Source organism: Lepidochelys kempii, chromosome 11 (assembly GCF_965140265.1).
Source record: "Lepidochelys kempii isolate rLepKem1 chromosome 11, rLepKem1.hap2, whole genome shotgun sequence".
Taxonomy (NCBI): Eukaryota; Metazoa; Chordata; order Testudines; family Cheloniidae; genus Lepidochelys; species Lepidochelys kempii.
The window spans coordinates 56,605,262-56,629,574 of record NC_133266.1 but is presented as its reverse complement, the minus strand read 5'-3'; the positions used below and the strand labels follow the sequence as shown (position 1 = coordinate 56,629,574).

The 24,313-nt window shown below is 40.1% G+C and overlaps 1 protein-coding gene and 1 long non-coding RNA gene across 11 annotated transcripts in view; one reads left to right on the top strand and one right to left on the bottom strand.

Annotated features, from left to right (window-relative positions):
- The window catches only part of ANKRD44 (ankyrin repeat domain 44), a 215,684-nt gene that overhangs the window by 158,395 nt on the left and 32,976 nt on the right, over positions 1 to 24,313 (top strand). For 6 of the 10 annotated variants that reach the window (XM_073306269.1, XM_073306270.1, XM_073306267.1 and 3 more), the window contains exons 17-19: positions 5,576 to 5,602; positions 13,239 to 13,310; positions 16,813 to 17,014. In XM_073306269.1, coding sequence (XP_073162370.1) covers positions 5,576 to 5,602; positions 13,239 to 13,310; positions 16,813 to 17,014 — 301 coding nt within the window. The remainder of the gene's footprint in view (positions 1 to 5,575; positions 5,603 to 13,238; positions 13,311 to 16,812; positions 17,015 to 24,313) is intronic. The other 4 variants (XM_073306276.1, XM_073306275.1, XM_073306272.1 and 1 more) reach the window with 1 other exon arrangement.
- Positions 16,274 to 24,313, bottom strand: part of LOC140895769 (uncharacterized) — a 45,191-nt gene continuing 37,151 nt past the window's right edge. The window contains exons 3-4 of the long non-coding RNA XR_012154348.1: positions 18,666 to 18,941; positions 16,274 to 17,050 (exon numbers count right to left, since the gene is read on the bottom strand). This is a non-coding gene — a long non-coding RNA (uncharacterized lncRNA). The remainder of the gene's footprint in view (positions 17,051 to 18,665; positions 18,942 to 24,313) is intronic.

The window sequence follows — 24,313 nt, the reverse complement described above, 5'->3', positions numbered from 1 at the left end:
GTCGGGCTCAACGGGTAGTGATCAATGGCTCCATGTCTAGTTGGCAGCCGGTATCAAGTGGAGTGCCCCAAGGATGGGTCCTCGGGCTGGTTTTGTTCAATATCTTCATAAATGATCTGGAGGATGGTGTGGATTGCACCCTCAGCAAGTTTGCAAATGACACTAAACTGGGAGGAGAGGTAGGTACGCTGGAGGGTAGGGATAGGATACAGAGGGACCTAGACAAATTAGAGGATTGGGCCAAAAGAAATCTGATGAGGTTCAACAAGGACAAGTGCAGAATCCTGCACTTAGGACGGAAGAATCCCATGCACCGCTACAGACTAGGGACCGAATGGCTCGGCAGCAGTTCTGCAGAAAAGGACCTAGGGGTTACAGTGGATGAGAAGCTGGATATGAGTCAACAGTGTGCCCTTGTTGCCAAGAAGGCCAATGGCATTTTGGGATATATACGTAGGGGCATTGCCAGCAAATCGAGAGACGTGATCGTTCCCCTCTATTCGACATTGGTGAGGCCTCATCTGGAGTACTGTGTCCAGTTTTGGGCCCCACGCTACAAGAAGGATGTGGAAAAATTGGAAAGACTCCAGCGGAGGGCAACAGAAATTATTAGGGGACTGGAACATGTGACTTATGAGGAGAGGCTGAGGGAACTGGGATTGTTTAGTCTGCGGAAGAGAAGAATGAGGGGTGATTTGGTAGCTGCTTTCAACTACCTGAAAGGGGGTTCCAAAGAGGATGGATCTAGACTGTTCTCCGTGGTAGCTGATGACAGAACTAGGAGTAATGGTCTCAAGTTGCAGTGGGGGAGATTTAGGTTGGATATTAGGAAAAACTTTTTCACTAGGAGGGTGGTGAAGCACTGGAATGCATTACCTAGGGAGGTGGTGGAATCTCCTTCCTTAGATATTTTTAAGGTCAGGCTTGACAAAGCCCTAGCTGGGATGATTTAGTTGGGGATTGGTCCTGCTTTGAGCAGGGGGTTGGACTAGATGACCTCCTGAGGTCCCTTCCAACCCTGATATTCTATGATCCTATGTGTGTAGTATCTGCCTGCCTCAGGGCATCGAGTTGGAAATCCTAGATCTTCTCACACCAGCTGGAGTGAACTGAGTGTTGTGTGTGAATGGGGGTAGTTAGGAGAGAAGGGAATTAATAATGAAAAGGCAAATCTTTTGACCCAGTTAGATACAGCTTACACGGTCACCCCATCATAATATTTTGTTCTGAAATAGTGTTCAGTCAGAGGGCTTTTGTACCTGATGGCACTTACGTCATCTGGGATGTTAATGGAATATCTGTACAGCAGTGAATAACATCATGCAGCTAAAGAAACGGGGATGAGAATGGATACCTGAATTCTATCTCCATCTGTAACCAGCCAATCATAAAAGACTGAATGGTAGGCACACATATCTGAGTAAATGTGTCAGTATCTCCCATCTGCTTTCTTTCTGCTAAAAATAACCTCTTTTCCTACACATTTTTTAAAATCTGGACTGATTCCGTTAGTATTCAGGGAGGTCATTAGCTAATATTTTGGAGTCATGGTAAGATTAACATCACTGAGTTAATACTGATGTTTTTAAAAAACCTGTATATTTAACTGAAATGGGCCATGAATGTAAAATCTGAATTGATGTGCAAAGTGTGAAATTTAAACTGTAATTTCACATTAAAATGTTATCTGGAAGGCCAGTTAAACCCCTTTGATTTTATATATGTTTAGAGCACGTAAAATAAATGTCATTCTGCAGCAGTGAAATATTTTGATTGGCCATAAGAATTAATTATTCTTTTTTATTGTAATCTATTATCTCCTTTGTTCTATCTGCAAATGAATTCTACATTTTGGCTGAGGCAGAAAGTGAATTAATGCAACTGTAATACAGTTGAGGGTGGGATGAGAACATGATTGCACTGAAAATCACATCTAATAGAAGAGGCATATCCTGATATGTCTCTTTCATTTAACTGAGGCAGTCTGTTGAAGTGTGTGAGAGAGCTCCTGCACTCAGAAAAACATCTTAAGAATGCAGAGGAAGTACAATGTAAACCTGGTATGTAAAGAAGCTAAAATCATTAGCCCAGTAAATCTGTCATATGGTTAATGCTAATTTTATATATCCCTTATTAACAATCATCCATCCATCACAGCAGGGAGCTGAGGCTAATTATTAGTGATAAGTTAACCTTTGGTATGGACAAGCATTCAAAAGTTCCATTTCCACATCTGGCCATGACTCAGATATTTGTCCAGATGCAGCTGTTGGGCTTCCTTGTTGCCTGCATCTCCACCTCTTTATTATGAGGACACGGTTCTACCTTCCCCCTTTGTGACTGACTGGAGGCAGTTACCACTCTGGTTCTTCAAGGGTGCTGTGTTTCAAGCAAGTGGTGGCTACAGTTCAGTGGTGAGTGACTTAAGGCACATGCACCTGGGTGTATTCCGAGACCTGGCGGCTCCCAAGATAGGAGATGTTAATGTGACATCATATGTAAGAATTTTATTTCTAATTTTTCTTTCCCCCAGGGACAAATACAATTGGCTTCCTGGTAACTAAGGTACTTGATTTTTATAGCTGGAAGGATACAAGAAGTGATCCCACTGAAACTTTCCAAAATTATCTAAAAATGTCTAAAATAGTTACTCAGTAAATAAAAGTCTGTGTACAGAATGCAGTGTTTGACATTTTATGAAGTGCTCTCAAGATTTTAGATTAAATTCTGGAAAAATTAAGCATGAACTGAAAATGAAGCATATGCATAAGTGTTTTCAGCATCTTTAACAGCACTTGTTTGGGATGAGTAGAGTAACTTGCTCATGACTTTGATACCAGAGTTGTTAACAATCCCAGATTTAGTGTCAGAGACCAGTATGTGGGTGGTCATGTCTAGTGGTTAGAGCAGGAGTCAGGTCTAGTGGTTAGAGCTGGAGTCAGCATTCAGGAATTGGAGCTCAGGGTTAGGGTTGGAGCTGGAGTCAGAGGCCAGATGCCAGAGCCACGGGATTGTACCAGGGATGAGCTTGACTCTATTGGCATTACTACCTTGGTGGAGAAGAGGTGTATAGAAGGAAAAGTATCTTCTTTCTGCACTTTACTTCAAGTTGTTGTCAGGATATTTAGAAGTTGGAGTCTGGCAGGTCTTCTCCAGGGGAACATTTTGGGTAAAAGTGTGCATTGTGGAAGCAAGTGGAACCATCAGGAGCGTATACAGGAGGTCTGTAGGAGGCAAGCTCTGCATAATTAATCCTCCTTTTAAAAGTGGCTTTTAATAAAAGAGGGGTTTCGGTGTCTCCCCTGGAAACTGTATTGTGAAGAGTACATTTAAGAATTGGATTCTGTATGGACAAGGCAAAAGGATGGCAGCACCTCAACTGGTGTAAATCATCCTAGTTCTATTGAAGTCTACTTGAAATCATCTTTCACCCTTTAATAATGGGGCCCTTTATTTCTAACTATAAGAAAGATCTACTGTTATAGCATGAGGTATTCTGAGAAAATAGCATATGCCTGGGTTCAGGCTGCTGGAATGTGACCATAACTCTAACCAAGAGTAGTTGCAACCACCATCACCACACGAATATAGGCATAAAATGGAGGGAGAGAAATGTCCTTTCCTACCAAGAGAGGGAGTGGTCATAAACCAAGTGACAGTCACGCTGAGTCCTGTCTGGAGACATCAAAATTTCCAAGTAGGGTAAATGAAAATTCCCACAGCATTTTTAAAAAACGATTGTCATCCAAGTCAGCCTAAATTATTTAACCCGAAAGAATATAGGCAGTGATATTTATTTAATGTGAGTACACAGAGTACCTACTAGCCATACATACACCCAGGCCAATAATGCCTGTATCTCTTTGCGGTCTGGAATGTAGATGCACTGCTAAGTGGGTGAGTGGGTGGCTGTCAGACTCCTTGACCTTCCTGGTGGCTCAAGGAGCAGCATGTCTACCTCTAAACTGCCTGATTGATGTAACATTAGGACCTCTCATTCACTGCTCTAGTTCCCTCTTTGTTCCCTTTATTTCCCCTTTAGCTGTTTTAATACCTTCGCTTTTGTCCCAAATCAAAGCTTGAAATTTAGAGGGGAAAATCACATGTAACAATGTCATGTAATTTAAAAAAAAATCTGCCCAACATTAATAACACAAATCAATGACAAAAGACTCCTATCCCCACACAGCAATAACCGGCCATCTTCTTTCTTCAGATGTACAGAGCTGTGGGATATGTGCCAAGGACTATAATAAAATGTAGGAACAGCAGTAAATAGAATATGTAGCATTATTGCTGGATTAAAGATTGGTTGGCAAATTTATTTTTGTTAATGCACAGAACCTTACTGAAATTGAAACGGTGTAACAGTGTTTTACAACGTAACCTGAGTTCATTATGGTAGGAAAATTACAGCATAATACATATAATTGCATCTCTGCAGTTGTTTTAAAGAAGTATAATGAAGACAGAATTATGATCTCTATTCTAGCCCTCCTGAAGGCAATTTTCAGAAGAGCATTAATTTTTCACATGTATTTAACAAAGAGAGCCTTCCTAGTGGCACCACCAGTTAGCAACGTCTCCTGCATCACCATATTGATGATTAATCTTTTAGTGGAACAGGAAGAATTCTAGCGTGACTTTGCTTAGAGTGGAGTCTACAGAGAATCTATTAGCACATGGCTGTGTGTTGGAGAGAGTCATGGAACTCCCATTAGCACAAATGGCAATTATGTGTATAAATCTCATGCGAGAATCAAAATGTGTCCTTAAATAGCACATTGGCAACATAATTATCACCTGTAACACAGCCATTAAAATGATTTCTTATTGCTAGTTTTAGATCAAGTCCAAATTCCATCCAATGGTAAACAAACATCCTTGTTTCTGTGGTCTGGGTTGATGAGATAATTGGGTTGCTGACAGAGTTTTCTAGTTTTTTAACAAAGGTTTTTTAATAGTTTGCTTACTCTCTGTGTTCACTGATATTATAAAAACAAAAAGAAAAGGAGTACTTGTGGCACCTTAGAGACTAACCAATTTATTTGAGCATGAGCTTTCGTGGTTAGTCTCTAAGGTGCCACAAGTCCTCCTTTTCTTTTTGCAAATACAGACTAACACAGCTGTTACTCTGAAACCTGTCATTATAAAAACAGTTACGTTTTAGGGTTTTTTTACTAGCATAAAAAAGCACTTTATAATTTTAAGCATATATCTGTAACAGTAACCATTGAACAAACAGGTTAGTGATAGATCTGTATTCCATAGTATTTCCCCCTACTTTTCTATTTTTTTCCCAATAAAGAAAATGTTTGACTCCACATAGACTGGGCCCTGAATATTTACTTTCAGTAGTGAGTTGTCCCATTTGCTTTAGTAGTGCTACATATATAAGCAGAGACCTGCAAGATCAAGACCTTTAGATCAGAGACCTATTTCATGAAAAATATTTCAAGAAATATTTGTAATGCAGTTTATTGTAAAGCAAAGAACTAAAAAAGAAACATCTGTAATGCACCAAAATGTTTTCATATTCTGTGTTTTAATTATACTAATTACCATTTTTAATCAGATTGGAAGCAAAAGTCCATTGGAGATAGTAAGTAAATGAAAAAAATAATTGCATGTTGTGTGCTTTGATCATCATTTAAATTCTTACTGCTATACACGTTCTCGTATTCACTCTGTTATGAACTCAACAGAAGAATCACAATTTCTTAACCAGCATGCTATGTATTTCAAATAAATGCATGTGTGTCACTTTTATTTAAAGCAAGCCTTCTGACTACTGCTTCTTAAAGACTAGATTTCAAGCTTGCACTTGAAAATATTTTGCTTTTCTTCAGTCTGTGATTTTCTAGATCCAATGGATCAATCATATGTATCTGATTGGTTTGTTACTTTCTGTATATAAATTAAAGCTGCTTTTGGTAATGTGAAGCAAAATCTACGGTTTCTAGGGTGTTTTCTTTTAAATTACAGTGCCAATTCGGAAGTGAGTCTGAATCTATGGGACTCTAAGGCCTGGTCTACACTAGGGAATTAGATTGGTATAACTGTGTCACTCAGGGGTGTGAAAAATCCACACCTGAGCTACGCAGTTAAACCAACATAATGCCCGGTGTAGACAGCACTAGGTCAAGGGATGAATTCTCTGATCAACCACTTCGGGGAGATAGTTTACCTTCATCCACGAGAGAACCCCTTCCATCTGCGTAAGTAGTGTCTTCACTGAAGCGCTTCAGCGGTGTAGCTGCACTGCTGTAGTGCTTTAAGTGTAGACAAGCCGTAAGTAATTTACACAGAGAGTGGACAGAGGAAAGGAGCATAGCAGGAAAATCAGATAACCAGGAGCATGTACAAAAGGTGCAGATTTAAATTAGCTCAAACCCTACTTCAATCTATACCTTCTTCAAGCCTCTTCAAGCATCTATAGGCCTTATCTGCATTAGAAAAGTTGCACTGATTGATTTCAGTTTTGATTCACAGATTAATCTAACTGAACTGGCGTAAATCTGAATTGTACAGGCACCTAAATTTATTTAATCTTTAAATTGCATTAGATTAATTCAGTAAATTACTGTGCTAAATTACTGACATAAGCTAAATTGATTTATAAAGGGTTAATCTGGTTTAAGATCCTGATTTCATTAAAGTACTCAACCAAGTGCTTGTTTCCTGGATTGAGGTTCACACCAATTTGTCTTGATCAAGTTTATGCAGCTTTTCTAGTATAGATACCCTTACCCCTACTTACTGATGTGTAATTTTGTATCACTTTATACATCAGCTTTGAATTTAGCCCTTTAATTTAGAATGAACTCTGAAGCTAAACATGTCCTCCCTTTGATGTAGAATGGTACAGAGGGTAATATTCTATTAGTCTGTGAACTACCCAGTTCTAACCATGCTGAAGTTTGTTTTGTCCTGCCTATGCTGGCCAGGAAACTGTGTTAACACTTAGCCAGCAAGAGCAATATTTAAACACAGGTCTGGCTAATATGTTTTTCCTGCAGTATAAACAGTGCTTGAGTCTTCATATTGCAATGGAGAAGCGGAGATCAGTCTCAAACTTATATGTCACTCTAATATTTATGCTCTGTTTTGAAAGTGGCATTCTGAAATCGTAACTAATTGCTTATTCTGGATGACCTCATGTACTAGAAGTTATATCTGTACACATTTTTTAATGCAAAAGTACGCTATTCTAATATTTCTGTTTTCTTAATTGCCTTCTGATTAGCTCTGTGTGAGTGTGAAAATTTCCATATGCTATTTGCTCGACACCCTTTCAAAATAAATACCATGGCTAGATTATCACATTATACCCATCTAGCCTAACGGCCTGCTATTTTATGTGATTAATATTAATTATACTAATTCAGGGGTGGCCAGAATTTACCAATGAACATTGCCAAAGAGCCACAGTAATATGTCAGCAGCCCCCCATCCGCTACCCCCCTCCAGCCCCCAGTGCCTTCCATCCACCAGCAGCCATGCCAATCAGCGCCTCCCCCTCCTTCCCCCCCTTCCCATCCGCGGCAATCAGCTGTTTCGCAGTGCGCAGGAGGCTCTGGTGGGGACGGGGGAGGAGCGAGGGCATGGCAGGCTGAGGGGAAGGGGTGGAGTGGTGGCAGGATCTGGGGCAGAGCAGGGGGTTGAGCAGTGAGCACCCCACAGCACATTGGAAAGTTAACATTTGTAGCTCCAGCCTTGGAGTCAGCGCCTATGCATATTAACCTCCGCAGAGCTGCATGCGGCTCCAGAGCCACAGGTTGGCCACCCCTGCACTAATTGAAAAAGTTCATTAACGTTTAAAATATTCATGTTTGAATGGAACTCTGAATATCTATATAAAGGTTGCATTACAGTGTAGGGTGGGGTACTTATCAATGGAAAGGCTCTCATTGATTTCAGTGGGAGCTGGATCAGACCTTTACTTAACACAGTTACCAGCAACACGCATAATGTGGTGCATCAAAACTTTTGAACTTGTCAGATCCTGTTTGCAACCATGAATTTCTGTCTATTGTATGATTTAACGTAGCACCCCTCACTGTGATATGTATGGACTGAAATAGCTTCTAACTTCTTCCTTTCAGCAGCCTGATTTAAACATTTTATGAGTGACTAAACTGTTCATCTGCCATTCTGTCTAATGATTATAAATTTCAGAAATGCCATGTAGAGCTTTTCCTTATTTTTACTAGAGCTAATTCCTAGAACATACTATATAGCCTGTAAGAAGAAGCATATAAACCATCCTGTATCATTGAGTGATACATCAGAACCAGAAAAACATGGACAATAATTGATCATAATCCATTATTATAGCCAGAGGATTAGAACAGGCAGCAAATCCTCTTGATGTCAATAAATACCCCTCCTGTAAAAAACAGTGCAAGAACTATAAGTATTTCTAATCGTGGCACAGAGTTGAGAGAGACAGGATACAGTTTATAATACCAGCTTCACAGGGTAATTAACTAGCAGTGACATAACTAAGTCATGGTCATAGGAGTTTCCTTACGTTGTACGAGCTTTGTGAAACTAGCATCATACTACTAAAAACCCCGGCAGGGAAGTGGGTTCAAAAGAGGTTGGCCGGGTGTGAAGGAAAATGAAGCCTTTTCTCCAGCTCTTCGTACATAAACTGACCATTTTAAAATGTGCTTGTATCAAGTGAGGAAATGTAGAAAGATGGGTATCCTATCCCTAATCTTTTAAAAAGTGTCACTCACCACTTTTACTTAAAATGTCCCTTTATGATGTTAAGTTATTGACACCGGCTTAAATGCCGCAGAAGCCTAGTTAGTAAGCAACTAAGAGGACTAGATTGCTCAGGGGATTAGAAATGTGATATGAGAAGCCTTTCACTGCCAGGTATTGGTTTTAGTCCAGTTCAGTAGTGATCAAAAATTGCTAACATCTGATGGTTAGTGGATGGTTTTGTGTGCAACAATGAATTCATCTCTGGCCTGTTTTCAGTGGACAAGTGTCCACATCACAAAAAAACAACCACCACCAAATTTTGCCAGTTCTGTTGGTTAAGAGTATTTTGGTCTCCAGGGCTGTCAGTCTGCCACCTTTCATGAGCACTAAATTCACATATGTTTAAAAAATACCTAATTGTATATAATTTCTGCACAAATGTAATGCAAGATGAATGCATTATGGAGTTAGAACTATAAGTGTACTCCATATAGATCCATTACTTTACATGTATCTGTTCTTATGACAAATGTGGCAATAACAGGAGTGTAGACAACTTTTTTTGAAGGGTGGGATGGAGCTAGAGATAAAATAATAGCTGCTGAATATCACTTTAATGCGTAGTCTTGCACCATAACTAAATTTATTCACTTTTATTAAAGTGAGATAAATGAGCTTATGTTCCAAACTCAGTTTCCTTTATTTATTAATTGAATCCCAAAATGTGTGTTGAGGGGACAGGTCTAAAATCATCATGACACCTCCCCTTCTCCCCCAGTCGCCTAAGCACATGAACAATTGTAATTTATTATGAACAAATTACAAAGCCATGGAAATACTGACAAAACCTTATCTGCAGAGGCATTTTGCACAGTAACAGGGACCTGGCCTTTTTTGTCCGTTTTGTGGGTGTAATGTTTAATTCTATAGAATCCATGTGGAAATTTAGCTTTAATTAGTATGAAGAATTACATGTAGCAAGATGCACTCAAAAATCATTATTTGTATCTCTTTGAACTATTGAGGCTTGTTTTCTTTTTCAAATTTCTTGTCTTGTATTTTCTGGCTGTGTATCTGAGAGCCTGGAGAGTTACCAGGTTTACCATCAAATTTGTATTTATGCTTGACTTTATGATGGAGAAATTCACCATTTTGAGTAGTAAGCTTACTAAGATTAGTCTGCAGTATCTTAAGATGTTTTAATTCAAGACACTAAGATTCCTTTTGTGAGAGCTCTCCAATCCTGCAGTTTTTTCATCTAGAGCCTTAATTCTGGTAACTTGCAAATTATTTTTTCTCTATTCGAAAGACAATTATCTGTCTTGCTCAAAAACTTCTAGAGCCTCCTAACAGATAAAGGGAGAAGTTCCATGTTAAGGATCTGATCCCAAAATATAGTGGTTTGATGTTCAATAAATGGGAGGCATTTAATTAAAAAAGGGATAGATGTTAAGCAGACAGGGGAACCGGTTTAGTGGTCACTTTTATTTTTAGAGGTTCAATTACCCACTGGAGAAAATAGGAATTCAGATTAATCATCTGTACAAGAGCATGCCTCATGGAACTGAAGACTACTGGCCAAATATTTAGATTAAAATGATGCTGAATACTAATGTGTATGTATTGGCTGCTCACGGAGAAATTTCTCTGAAGAAAATAGGCACCTTAAAAAAATAATCCCAGTTGTCATCAAATGCAGATTATTAAATAAGGATTTTTTGTAAATGTTTAAATAACTGTTGTGACAGGGTCAGGCCAGATGGCTATAGGAGAGTAATAGAAAGCAGATATATTAGCCCCAGGCTAAGTAGGTCCCTTTTCCCTGGGTAAGGTAACAGGGAAGGTTCCAGAACAATCAGAAACCTTCTGGAGACAATTAAGACAGGCTGATTAGAACACCTGCAGCCAATCAAGAAGCTGCTAGAATCAATTAAGGCAGGCTAATCAGGGCACCTGGGTTTTAAAAAGGAGCTCACTTCAGTTTGTGGTGAGGAGCTGGGAGCAAGAAGCACTAGGAGCTGAGAGTGAGAATGCGGACTGTTGGAGGACTGAGGTATACAAGCATTATCAGACACCAGGAGGAAGGTCCTATGGTGAGGATAAAGAAGGTGTTGGGAGGAGACCATGGGGAAGTAGCCCAGGGAGTTGTAGCTGTTCCAGGAGGCACTCTAGACAGCTGCATTCCACAGGGCCCTGGGCTGGAACCCGGAGTAGAGGGCGGGCCCGGGTTCCCCCCAAATCCTCCCAACTCCTGGTCAGACACAGGAGGAGTCGACCTGGACTGTGGGTTCAGAAAAATGTCCAAGCTGAGGGCTGCCGTGAAGCTCCAAGGCGAGCAAATCTGCCAATAAGCGCAAGACCCACCAAGGTAGAGCAGGAACTGTGTCACACTTTATAAACAGAGAGGAAAACAAGGTAGGAATTAGAGAAGAGCCCAAAGTGGAACAGTAAACCCAACTCCCACCTCCACACCACCCAAAATTCTGAAAGATCAAATTGCATGCTTGAGGCCTGTATCTGGAAGGGAGTATATTTTGTATTAACATACACGAATATTGAATTATCAGCAGTGTCCAATGTTAACATATTTTTCTTTCCCAATTTTAATATTTTTTAAAACACTAACCATGTATTTGTAAATAAAATCAATTTATTTTCCTAGAATTACAGTAGAATTATACATATGCATATCTTTGTGGCATTTGACTAGATTGTTAACATTAGATGGGAATCGGGTTGGATAGTTATGATGGGTCAGATTTATTCTTGGTGTAATTCTGTTAAAGTCAATAGAGTTATGTCAGGGAAACATCTGATATTGTGTCTACAGTTTTTCTCCTTCTCATACAAGCATCTTCATACCTTCTTCCATGCAGCCCTATATGCCTGGAATGTTGCCCCTAATACTGTATATGCCACAAAATCTTCCTCTCCTCCTTGAAACCCACCTTTTTTCTACAAATCCTCAACTATCTATCTCCCTCCATCACAAAAATAAATAACTATAAAAAGAACTGTCATGGCTTCTGCAGCCCCACAAATTTATTAATTACTCATCGCCCTTTCCATCAACTCTTGCCTGATATTATTTCCTCCAGCATCCTCTTGATGTCATACCCATACTCGTCTTAGATCATAAATGCCTTAAGACAAGGACCGTCTCTAATTGTAGTGTAACATTCCGTGCACACCAGTGGCACTGTATACAAACACATCATCACCCTTGCAGCTTCACTTGGACACGTTTTTGGACTCCACTTTCTATCTGTACAGCGCCTAGCACGATGTGTTCCTGGTCCATGACCAGGACTCAGAGGCGCTATAGTAATATAAATAATAATCATCCCAGTGAAATTTTGCTACTGCTGTTAAATAGCTGCCATGTTCCATTCAGGTGGTGAATAGTTATCCCACTTGACAAGCCTGTAAAGTGCTTTGAGAGCTGTCTGTAAGTATGATTAGTTATGAGATGTGCTGGCCTTGTCATTATAAAGGTAATTCCTGCTTTGATAAGCATATACAAACACATTACATTCTTCTTACAGATTTATTTATCATTCATAATTTGGGCTAAGGGCTCGGCTCTGCAAATCCTTCTTCCTTTGTGAGTAATCCTTTCTCATGCAAGTCGTCCCTCTGATTTCAGTGGGACTCTTAACATGGATGAGAATGTCCTGGGGCTTAAACTAGTTTTGACTTCATTGTATCAAATAATTGGAAAATATTTTGTGGGGGAGGTCACAACAAAAAGCTGTTAAACACTCATTAAAAACCTTCCTTAAGTATTTGTGGGAAATGTCTGCAAACAAAATATTTTTGTCTGCCTGCTGATTTATGACACTTGAAGTGGCAGAGGTTATCCTATCTCACTCTGAGTAAAAGTCAAGCGAGGACAGGAATTTGGTTAGTACAAGAGGTCATTTCCAGGAAGCCTTACAGGTGGTGATAGTGCTGCAGAAATCCACACATAGACTTTTGCTTTCTAATTTTATCATTCAGTTAGTGTATCTACATATGAAGCCTATGTATTTAAGAATAAGTTTGTTGTTGTTGTTGTTTTTTAAAAGACCACATTTCTTAAAGTTAATAGTCACTCAAAAGAGAACAAATTAAGGGGGCAATCCTGCTGCCATTAAAATCAGTGGGTAGTTTGACTTCAGTGGGAACCAGATTGACTTTTAAATCTAGCATCTATTTTACAGAGGCAGTTGACAGAAAATAACATTTAACATACAGTAGAGTACACCATACTCTGGGCACTGAAAGCCACTTGTATAGAAGTAGGATTCTTAGTGTTTTCTTTTATGTTTAGAAATTGGGTATTCTTGAAGATTAGTATTAAAATCTTCCTGGTACTTCCGTTGGTATATAGTAAATCTGGCAAACATTTCTCTCTTCACCAAAGTAACCGTAAACCTGCTTTTAACAAGTTGTAACTTGTAATCTGATTTGTTTTGTTTTAGATTGCTGTGGAAGTGTTTATGCTTTGCAAGACGTTTTAAAACTACTCTTCTTCTTTTTAGCTTCTGGAAAAAACCAGCAACATTTTTGATGAACCAGATTCAGGAGCTACTAAAAGTCCTTTGCATTTAGCTGTAAGTATACGACACACATTCAGTGTTTGATCAGATAAATAACCACTTAACCTCTGTGAAGTAAGTAGACCTGCATTGTAACAGCTGGAAAGGGACTTAGGACCAAGATTTTAAAAAATGCTTCCTTGATAGGGATTAAAAAAAAAAACCAACCAAAAAACGTAAGGGAGCTAGGTGCACAGTTCACATTGAATTTCCTTTGAAACTCCGAGCCCTAAATCCTTACGAAGGTATCTAACTAAGGGTATGTCTGCACTTCAAGGCAGAGGTATAATTTCCAGGTCTAGGAGACATTCATGTGCTAGCTCTCACTGAGCTAGCGTGCAAGCCACCCAAGTTATGTATCTAGCGTCTCTGAGGGAATGCATTTTGGGCGGTGAGTTGTTTGTGCCACCATGGCTACATTCTGTTTTTAGTGCACTAGCTTGATCTGCGCTAGCGTGGGTACGTCATCTGGAGCTGGGAATCACACCCCCAGCCCCAAGTGTAGACATACCTGACTTGACTGGGTTTTCAAAAGTGCTGAGCACTCAGCAGCTCCCACTGTAGTCAAGAGGAGCTGCTAGCTGCTCAGCACTTCTCAAAATCCAGCCATTTATGGTCCCTAAAGAAGAATTTAGGAGCCTTACTTTAGGAACTCGGTTTTGGAAAATTTTGATTATACTTTTTTGCATCTACATGTGATTCTGAAATCATTTGTATTACTGCTGGTGTATAATCATACTAATTATACTTAAAATGCAGGGGGTCCCTATCCTTCTCACATTACAGCAATGTAAAACCAATGTGAGTCAGAAAAGAGCCAGGCCCAGTAGGTATGCTGTAAATATTGAGGACAATCAAATCTTTAAATAAGGTTAATAGTCTGGTTCATACCTAAAAGGCAGGAAATTCTGAGTCCTCAGGGTTAATCTTCCCTTAGATACATATGTATGCTTCCTGTTAATGTTAATAGGAGTTAGGCAGGGAAAGAATTAGCTTCTTTAATCCTTAGTTGATGCTATTTTTGGAAAGTCATAATTTTTAAGGGTGAAAAATAAGACTTGACTTGGAACTTCAATGACTATTAGTGGGTGTGGTTTTTTTTACATTTGTATTTCCTTCTTGTAGGCCTTTTTCATGAACTGTTTCAACTATGCAGAGATTAATGCAAAACACCCCAAGCAAAACAAAACAAAAAACCCCCAGCATGTGACTGAGTCCAATGATAAGCAGTGCAGTTCATGTCCACTAGAGTTGGGTGAACCGTGCAAATAATTTTCATGGATATTCACTGGAGTTTATAAATGAATAAGTTTCAGCTGGTTTCATCCCTCTTTTTTGTTTGAGTTTACTGGCTGGCATACATGTTCCCTGAAACATCAAATATAAACAAACTTTCAAGCTTGTGACTGTGAACATTTGCACCGGAAACCTCTTCTGAGAATTGCTCATATTCAATCAGAGACCAGAAATAGTCCATGTAACCTCAGTGTCCACTCAAAATAGCACAGATTTTTACTTTACAGCAAAGTGCTTGCTCACAAATAAATCACAGCCCAAGGATTGTTAGAAGAAATTATTCAACAATTCAATTTGAATAATGTATAAATTACAGAACATCACAATCAGTTTTAGAATGCGTCTGAACTGGAAAATGGGTGAAGTGTATCAAACCCTTTGTTTCAAATTATTTTGCTCTTTCTCTCGTAATGCATGTTCAGTGGTTTGTTTTTCACAAAACTCTCTCTGCAGGGTTTAATTTAAATTTTCCTGAAACTGAATGAGCAGTGAGACTACATGTTACCTGTGCTATCTGTGGATATACACAGGTTCCCTAGCATATGCACACACCTGACTTCTGATGATCTCTGCATCTTGTTTTTGAAGCAGCTGTTTTTCTGAAAGCTGCTGTAGAAACTTAAAATTCAACTAAAATAAAATAAACAAAGTCCTGATCCTGCAAAGACTTAAGACATGCTTAAAATCATACAACTGTGAGTAGTTTTTTTTAATGGGACGACTCACAGCACTAGAGTAAGCGTGTGCATAATTCTTGGAAGGGTCAGAAGCCTACTGGAGAAAATATCTTCTGGTTTCCAGTTAGAGAGTTCACTAATTTAAGGGAGTCCCTTTTTCTGTTGTATTGATGCATTCAAAAAAATCTCCTATAAAGACAGCAAATTTGTCATGGGAAATTTTGCAAAAAGTCATGGATTTTATCAACAGTTGACTCTTTTTTTCCCACTCAAATTCCTTTTCACCCTCCTCCTACCCCATACAAACTTAATTTTGGCAATTCCTGACTTTTGGCGGCTTACCAGTGCAACTTTAAGGTTCTCTTAATACTGTCTTTTGTATGGAATACTGTGGGTTAAAAAGAGAGGGCTGGGGGAGGGGGACTGGAGGTATTTGACCAAAGGAGGGGTTCATTCTTGTGGACTTCCAAAGTTGCATGAGACAAAGCATTCCAGGGATGTCTAGCCAAAAAGTTCCACAATTTTTGGCAAGCCACTATTTTATTTTTAAATCAACCTGGTGCCAGAAGTTTTCTTCGTTTCCTTCTCAACCCATCCCCCATATCACATTGGCCTGAGGTCCAGGACAGGCAACAGAGTGCTGGACGAATGAGAGGTTTAACATCAACTATCTTTCATCCTGTCAGGGTTAGAAATGAGAGCCAAACACCTTTGTAAAAGGGAAGTTCACCAGGCAGGCTTCTCCAATGAAGCATTCTCTGGCTTTTAGTGCCAGAAGGTCCCCAATATGTGAGACCCTAAAGCTGCAATATTAATAGGTAATTGAAATAGCTTTTCTGTATGTTTTACAACTTAGAATTTTTCTCTTCCACAGAGATCTCAATAATTAGGCTTATGGTACTAAGGTAATTTGGCCTCACTATAGAAGTAAATTTGACTTTAAATATCTAAAGTATTTTTTATTTAAAAGACATTCCATATAAAGAATATACAAAGATGGTGTGGGTATAAGTTTTATGTGCACTTCTTTAGGCTGGCATGCAGAACTTATTTGTGGCTGAGTAATGTGACTGTGTCTGACTCACGCTGTTCAAACCTCTGCGGCACACTACGCCATGCTGTCTCTTCTCTCATATTTATATCCTGCACGTGTCATTACATTGAGCTATCTGTACACATTTGATAAGGCTTGATGCAGAAATGATTGGGTGAGGTTCTTTGGACTGTGGCATGCAGATCAGAGACTAGATGTTCATTATTGCCTCTTATGTAATTAAAAAACACAAATTTTCAGGCACCTGAAACCCTCTGGCCTCCTATACCATTCACACTGGAATGTGGGAAAACCCACATGTACTTGGGAGTCTCAGGTCATAGAACCATAGAATAAAGTATCTCTGTATTATAGTTTCCATTGTGTTCAAATGACTATCACAATGAAAAATTGTGCTCCTGGGATGCACGTGTTGTGCTTTTCAGTCAGGAGAGTAGTGAGTAAGATTTGTATTGCTTTATTCCCAATATAACCTGTTTTGGATTTCTAGGCCTATAATGGTCATCATCAAGCCTTGGAGGTACTTCTTCAGTCTCTGGTAGACTTGGATATTAAGGATGAGAAAGGACGCACTGCCTTGGACCTGGCTGCCTTTAAGGGACATGCAGAATGTGTTGAAGCTCTCATCAGCCAGGGTGCTTCCATCTTGGTAAAAGATGACATCACCAAAAGAACCCCGCTCCATGCCTCAGGTGAGTGTAGTTGTATTCTCTCTTGAGAGAGAAAACCTATAACAAGACAGAGGTTAGTAGTGATGTTTGCTTAGCTACCATCTCTTTTGAAGGTTATTGCTAACCTAATTAATTATTGGAGCATTGAGACTTCATCTTTGTGAACTGCCACCAGGAACTAGAGCTAACTATCTTTCCATTTCTCAACTTTCCCTTGTCCCCATGAAGTGCTCCACTTCTCCCCCTACAGCCTGACCCTAGACCTCATTCACCAGGGCTATTTCCTCTCTCCGCACCTATCTTCCTTCTCTGATGCATGATGGTTTTCCCCCACCCCACCTCATACTTGATGGTTTCAGGCTAGAGAGTCAGATGAAGACGTAAGTAGCAATGAGGCAGATCTTACAAGGAAAAAAGACTGAAAATCAAGGTGGATCCCACTGATGATGAAGTGAGATAGTTTGTACTCACTCCAGATAAGTCCCACCCTGCCCTTCCACCGCCAGAAACCTTCAGTGGCCTTCTGCAACAGCACATCCCCCACCCTTTATTTCCTCTAAAACCTAGAGAAAATCATCAGTTTCTAAGTGTTATCCACCTAGCTAGTAAACTTCTTGGGAACCAGCCACTTCCATAAGGGTTAATAGTCTTTCTCGCCTTCGTTTGTTGAGTGTTCCTTAGCAAGTCAGGTACTCTAATTACAAAGTATGGAATTGGTGTCGTACATCTTAAAGGCTGTTCGTTAACATGTTAAAGATTTCTGGCTCCCCCCCCTCTGATCTATGTATAGTTAACAAACAGAACAATGAACCTACTTGTCATGGTACCTCATACTGATGGATTCAGTATGGTCCAACAGCAACCTCTAGTGGCAAAATAGAATCAGTACATTGTTTGCTATAGATTCGTTTTCAGGGCCAGACTTACTTGTCTTCCTGCACAGCTGTTTTTTCTGCTTAGATTTTAGAGATGTGTGCACATTTTATTCTGACAAAAATGCAGTCATATATGCAAATGGGCAACACAAAATAAAATATGCTGTGTTTACTTTGTGTCTCACCTTTGTCTGCAGTATATTTTAACTGTATCTAAGGAAAACCTGGATTGTAGACCTGTGGTATAAATTAAACAATATGCTTTGGACTTCTTAAATTGTGGCTCAAAGACGCATATATTAATGTTGCCACAGTGCAGCAAAGGAGAGCTGTATGGCAACTGCACAAACTGATTATCAGAAGTCAGTGAATTTTTATTTAAAAAAAAAAAGAAGAAGCTTTAGATGGTTGTCTAATGTGTCACTGAGTGTTGACTGTAAAACGCAGTGCAGATACAATGGTATAATTTCCTTTCGATACATCACATGCTCTAATTCCTGTATAGGATTAATAGTGCATGTGGTGCAAGAGGAAAATAGACACCATACAACGCCATGATTAAATGTAATATGTGCACATAAGATTTGCACTGTGAGAGATCCTGCTCTGCAGATGTGTTAGCCATAAGTATGGATGTCATTTGGTTTCCTTTCCTTTCACCTCATCTTCAAATTGTGCCTCCTGCTTTATTTCCATATGTTTATAGTTCTGTCAAAAAGTCCATGCCCTATTAAAGCTACTAAAAATTACATATATTTTCTTATTGCTCATATTTTTCAGTGTGTATCTATACCTACCAGAGTCCCGCCTTATCATGTTGAAGGCTCGTGGTGGGCTGGAGTTGTCCCATGTTGTCATCTAGGCAGCTAGTACACAGGTTGTTAGCCTGCAGTTGGGTATTTAGCCTGAATATATTATTGTTCCTGTCAGCTGTAATGGATTGGCATGCACCAAACGTTGACTGCATCCACTCACTTCGATTGGGTGGAATATATCAGAACTGCTCAAAGCTTTAGGCCCAAGTCAGCCAGGTTCTTAAGCACCTGACTATCCTTTAAGCATGTGAATAGTCTCTGAAAAGTAAATGAGACATGTGGTGTGGTTGAAGTTGGACTTATGATTCAGTATCTTGCAATGATTTTACCTTCTAGTGGTTAGATACCTGAAAAGAGGATAGAAGTTAGTGACTCTCCATTAGCTTTCAGCAATAATGTTAGCTCAAGAGGTAGAGCCTTGTGATACTGATGCTTTAAAATTCTGCAGGCCTTAGCCTTTTGTTATTTTTCATCTAGGGGAAGCATGGTATCTGGAGTTGCACAATCAGAGAGGGTCTTGCTCCTTCCCATTAATTGTGACATTTAAAAATTGCTGAATTTAAATGACATCACATTATTCAAAGACCAGAGCACAGTCAACCTGAGATTGGCAAATCATTATAGCTTCAAGATGTGACAGAAGTACCAGTGAAGAATTGTGCTCACAGTCAGCTCCTGCAGACTCAAAAGACACCCTGGGAGTTTGGTATTTTACTTGGATTGAGAAAACATAATTACTCTGCCACCAAAAACCTCCAATTCTATTTGTATAACATGGTCCGGGCTTAAGGATTGTCTGCCTGACCTCTGTGTAATGTTGCAGTAATGAGGATGGTCACAATAGAAGGTTTCCCTCTCCTTTAAAATGTGGTCAGACTCTGGAAAGTTATTTGTGCAAATGGCATAGCTGCTTTCCATGTTCACTGTATTTCAGTGACTCAATCTCATGTGTGCTCAGTTTAAAAAAAAAAAAATAGAGCCTGATTCACGTCGGCCTTTCTGCAGTCTTATGCTGGTTTAATGCCATTTAAATCAACAGAGTAAAGCCTGCAAAAAACTAGAGTAATGCAATTTTGAATCAGGCCCAGAATTTTTCTAACTGTCAAAGTTGCAAACTGAGTTTGGGCTGTGAAGAACAAGCAGTATTCACTCCGGCCTGTGCATCATCACCAGTATCAAAGATTTTGCAATTCAGAAGTCGTTCATAATTCTGTTGTAGCTGCACAAGTTCTGTTGTAGCTAATACAGAGTCCACAGGTCATTCTCACAGGGGTGTATGGATTCTGCAGTGCTAACAGAAGTAACATGTAGTAAACACTTGTTTTGTTTTTTGTGACTCAAAATACAGACAGGGAACAGATCTGCTGAGTATGGAGATGCTATTTCTACAGTTATTTTTCTTACCATTGTCACACTCTAATCACTGTTCTTTATCTTGTCTACCTTAGGGTTTACGTTGCCCCCCATCACCGTAGTATCCGAGTGCCTTACATGTAAAATCAGTAGCAATAGTTTAATCCCTAGAGGGCTTCCTGGGGTCTTCGGCATGTCTCCCTTTTTGGGTAAAAGCTCTGCTAGGAATATGAACAAAGCAAGTTAACCTATAAATCTACTGTAAACCAACATGGACTAGGTGTGTATGCAAAAACACAGGGGACTCTAGAAGAGAAAAGAGTTGAGCTAGATACATATTAATCAGAAGGCAAAAAACTGCATATACAGGATAAAGACTTGAGACTAACTCTTCTTAATATATGTAGAGAGAAAGTGTGTGTGTGTGTAAGAGCTGGGGGGCTTTGTCTTCACCGACACACAGGTTGTTTTACAGCAAGATAACTAATGTGTGATAGCTATCTTCCCGTAAAATTCTAGTGCAGACAAGGCATCTGTAGTGTCTACAGCGACTAGCTAGGCAAGCTCAGTACTATATTCCCTGCCTCTCCTAGCTGGCCTCATGATAAAACTAAAGTGCCTTGTTTTTACTGTGGGATAGCTAATGCACATAGGTAAAAACACACCTTTTTGGGTCAGCGAAGACATAGCTAAAGAGAGAGAGAGAGAGCTCGCAAGCATGTGCTGGCAGGGGCACAAAGACGATGTGCATTCATGTGTGTTTCAGAGTAACAGCCGTGTTAGTCTGTATTCGCAAAAAGAAAAGGAGTACTTGTGGCACCTTAGAGACTAACCAATTTATTTGAGCATGAGCTTTCGTGAGCTACAGCTCACTTCATCGGATGCATACCGTGGAAACTGCAGCAGACTTTATATATACACAGAGAATATGAAACAATACCTCCTCCCACCCCACTGTCCTGCTGGTAATAGTTTATCTAAAGTGATCATCAGGTGGGCCATTTCCAGCACAAATCCAGGTTTTCTCACCCTCCACCCCCCCACACAAATTCACTCTCCTGTTGGTGATAGCCCATCCAAAGTGACAACTCTTTACACAATGTGCATGATAATCGAGTTGGGCTATTTCCTGCACAAATCCAGGTTTTCTCACATCCCACCCACCCCCATACACACACAAACTCACTCTCCTGCTGGTAATAGCTCATCCAAACTGACCACTCTCCAAGTTTAAATCCAAGTTAAACCAGAACATCTGGGGGGGGGGGGTAGGAAAAAACAAGAGGAAACAGGCTACCTTGCATAATGACTTAGCCACTCCCAGTCTCTATTTAAGCCTAAATTAATAGTATCCAATTTGCAAATGAAATCCAATTCAGCAGTTTCTCGCTGGAGTCTGGATTTGAAGTTTTTTTGTTTTAAGATAGCGACCTTCATGTCTGTGATTGCGTGACCAGAGAGATTGAAGTGTTCTCTGACTGGTTTATGAATGTTATAATTCTTGACATCTGATTTGTGTCCATTTATTCTTTTACGTAGAGACTGTCCAGTTTGACCAATGTACATGGCAGAGGGGCATTGCTGGCACATGATGGCATATATCACATTGGTGGATGTGCAGGTGAACGAGCCTCTGATAGTGTGGCTGATGTTATTAGGCCCTGTGATGGTGTCCCCTGAGTAGATATGTGGACACAGTTGGCAACGGGCTTTGTTGCAAGGATAAGTTCCTGGGTTAGTGGTTCTGTTGTGTGGTATGTGGTTGTTGGTGAGTATTTGCTTCAGGTTGCGGGGCTGTCTGTAGGCAAGGACTGGCCTGTCTCCCAAGATTTGTGAGAGTGTTGGGTCATCCTTTAGGATAGGTTGTAGATCCTTAATAATGCATTGGAGGGGTTTTAGTTGGGGCCTGAAGGTGACGGCTAGTGGCGTTCTGTTATTTTCTTTGTTAGGCCTGTCCTGTAGTAGGTAACTTCTGGGAACTCTTCTGGACAGTGGGGTGGGAGGAGGTATTGTTTCATATTCTCTGTGTATATATAAAGTCTGCTGCAGTTTCCACGGTATGCATCCGATGAAGTGAGCTGTAGCTCACGAAAGCTCATGCTCAAATAAATTGGTTAGTCTCTAAGGTGCCACAAGTACTCCTTTTCTTTATTCATGTGTGTGACACCCCTTCCAGCCCGCCTCGTTGCTGTTGATGGGATTACCAAGGGAGCCATTACTAGTCCAGAGTAGAAAGAGAGACACCATATGTGACTTTTATGTATTTTCTCTAGTAAAATAACACAAAGTATTACACGGAACGGGGCTGTGCACAATACTATAAAACCCAATCACAAACACCCCCCACAAAATGACTAGGAACTAAAATTCCCATTCTCAACTGTTCCATGACACTTCCTGAAATTGAATAATTTTTATTGTGTTGTTTAGAGTGTTCCATACAGAAGCTATAGCACCTAAATGAATGTCCACACGATAACTCCCTAGCAGCCCATGGATACCACTTCCATGCATCTTTTATTACAAAGCAAGCAAAAGTGTATGGGCAGAAATCACACTGAATGAAGCACTTGAATTACTTTGTGTGTGTGTGCTTGAGAGAGAGAGAGAAGGCTTGCGTGTGCACGCACACACTCATCCTTTCAAACAATCACACAGACACTCTTCATGAACAAAACATTTGAAAGATACTCTGCTTGGTTGGTTTGCATTTCATAGAATTTTACACAGCTCTGTTCTGTGTGAAGCTTTGTCATTTTACTAGAGAAATAATACAACTAAAAGTACCTACTTTTTCCAGGCATGTCCAGCGAGAACACCTCCTGCTTTCTCCTGGGGATACTCTCTGTACGTTACATCATTTGGCCCTGTATAATGGTAACTTTCTCTGTAGCCTAGATTAGATGTGGCTCCCACTGCAATTCGCATTAACCCCAGTCTCTGCTCTGGCCAGGAAGGGGCCTCTAGAGAATTGCAAATGTTCCCTCTAGCACTGAGTGTATGGCTTCTCTAGTGCTTAGCTAGCTCCTACTGGCTTGAGACCAAGGGACCAAACTCACATTCCTTGCAAGATGTGTAATGCTAAGTGGCTGCTGGGCCAACTCCTGAGACTTTCTTGGAGTGTCTGTTCTACTGATCATTTACCTAAACCCTTTTCACACATTCACAGTTCCTACTGAGGGAGAGATTTGACTGTGAAGCAGTGACTCATTTGCACTGCAGAGCTGTTTACATGTTCTGCGTATGCCATTACTTAATGGTAAATATCAGAGAAATTCTTATTTTTGTAGATAGAGCAGCAAAGGTTATTTCTGGGTATGCAATTTAAATCCAGGATGATGTGTACAAGTTTCTCAGCCAGCGCAATGTGACATGGCATTGTGCACAAAGTTCGTTGCATCAGCCCATGGATATCAGGCAGAGAGAAGGAACAACTCTCCTGTTAGGATGGGAACAGGATCACGTTATATGCAGATGATGGAGAAATTATTGCAATTAAAAACAACCCCTTGCCCCTCTCCCCCCAAAAAAACCACCCAGTGCTGTATCATCCATTTGGTGGATTGTGTAAACGCAAGTCCTGCAACAAATGAAAAAAACAAAAATGTTTTGAGTGTCTAGCCCTACTAAACATAATGTGTTAAACTGAGAGAGGTTTTCTCCAGGTCTGTAAGAGCTGTAAATCTGTAAGGATTACATTTAATTTTTTTTCTTCAATTTGAGAAATAGTTCTGACACCAATGTTAAACTAGAAAAATAGAGGAAAAACTCAGATTGAATTCTTGGCTCTGCTTAGCCCTCTGCATTGACGAACAAGGAAATTCCTCAAATCCCTGTGCACTGTGACCCCCTGCTAACTGCGTCGTGAGGGTCCAAAGAGTCTTATCTAACCTCCATTGGCTAAGGAAGGTTGCCACAAAGCAGGGCCTGGAGGGATGAGAGGAAGATGGGAGCTCTCTGTTGAGAACTGATAGAGAAAACCACCTTTTGATAATAAAGACTGAGAATTTCAGAAGTGACGATGATTTGGGGTGCCCAGTTTGAGTCCTCTCAAAAGGGCCTGATTGTCAGAGGGCAAGTTGTCATCACTTCCTTAAATCAGGCCCCTTTGAGGTCCCCAACTGGGTATCCAAAACCGCAAGTCACTTTTGACAATCTTGGCCAAAGGCTGTGGGGAAAGTAGGAGGGAACAGGGGAGGAGAGACTAGCTTTGAGACGAACAAATTGACTTAAAAAATTATTTATTTGAATAAATAAAGTGAATTCTTGACATTTAT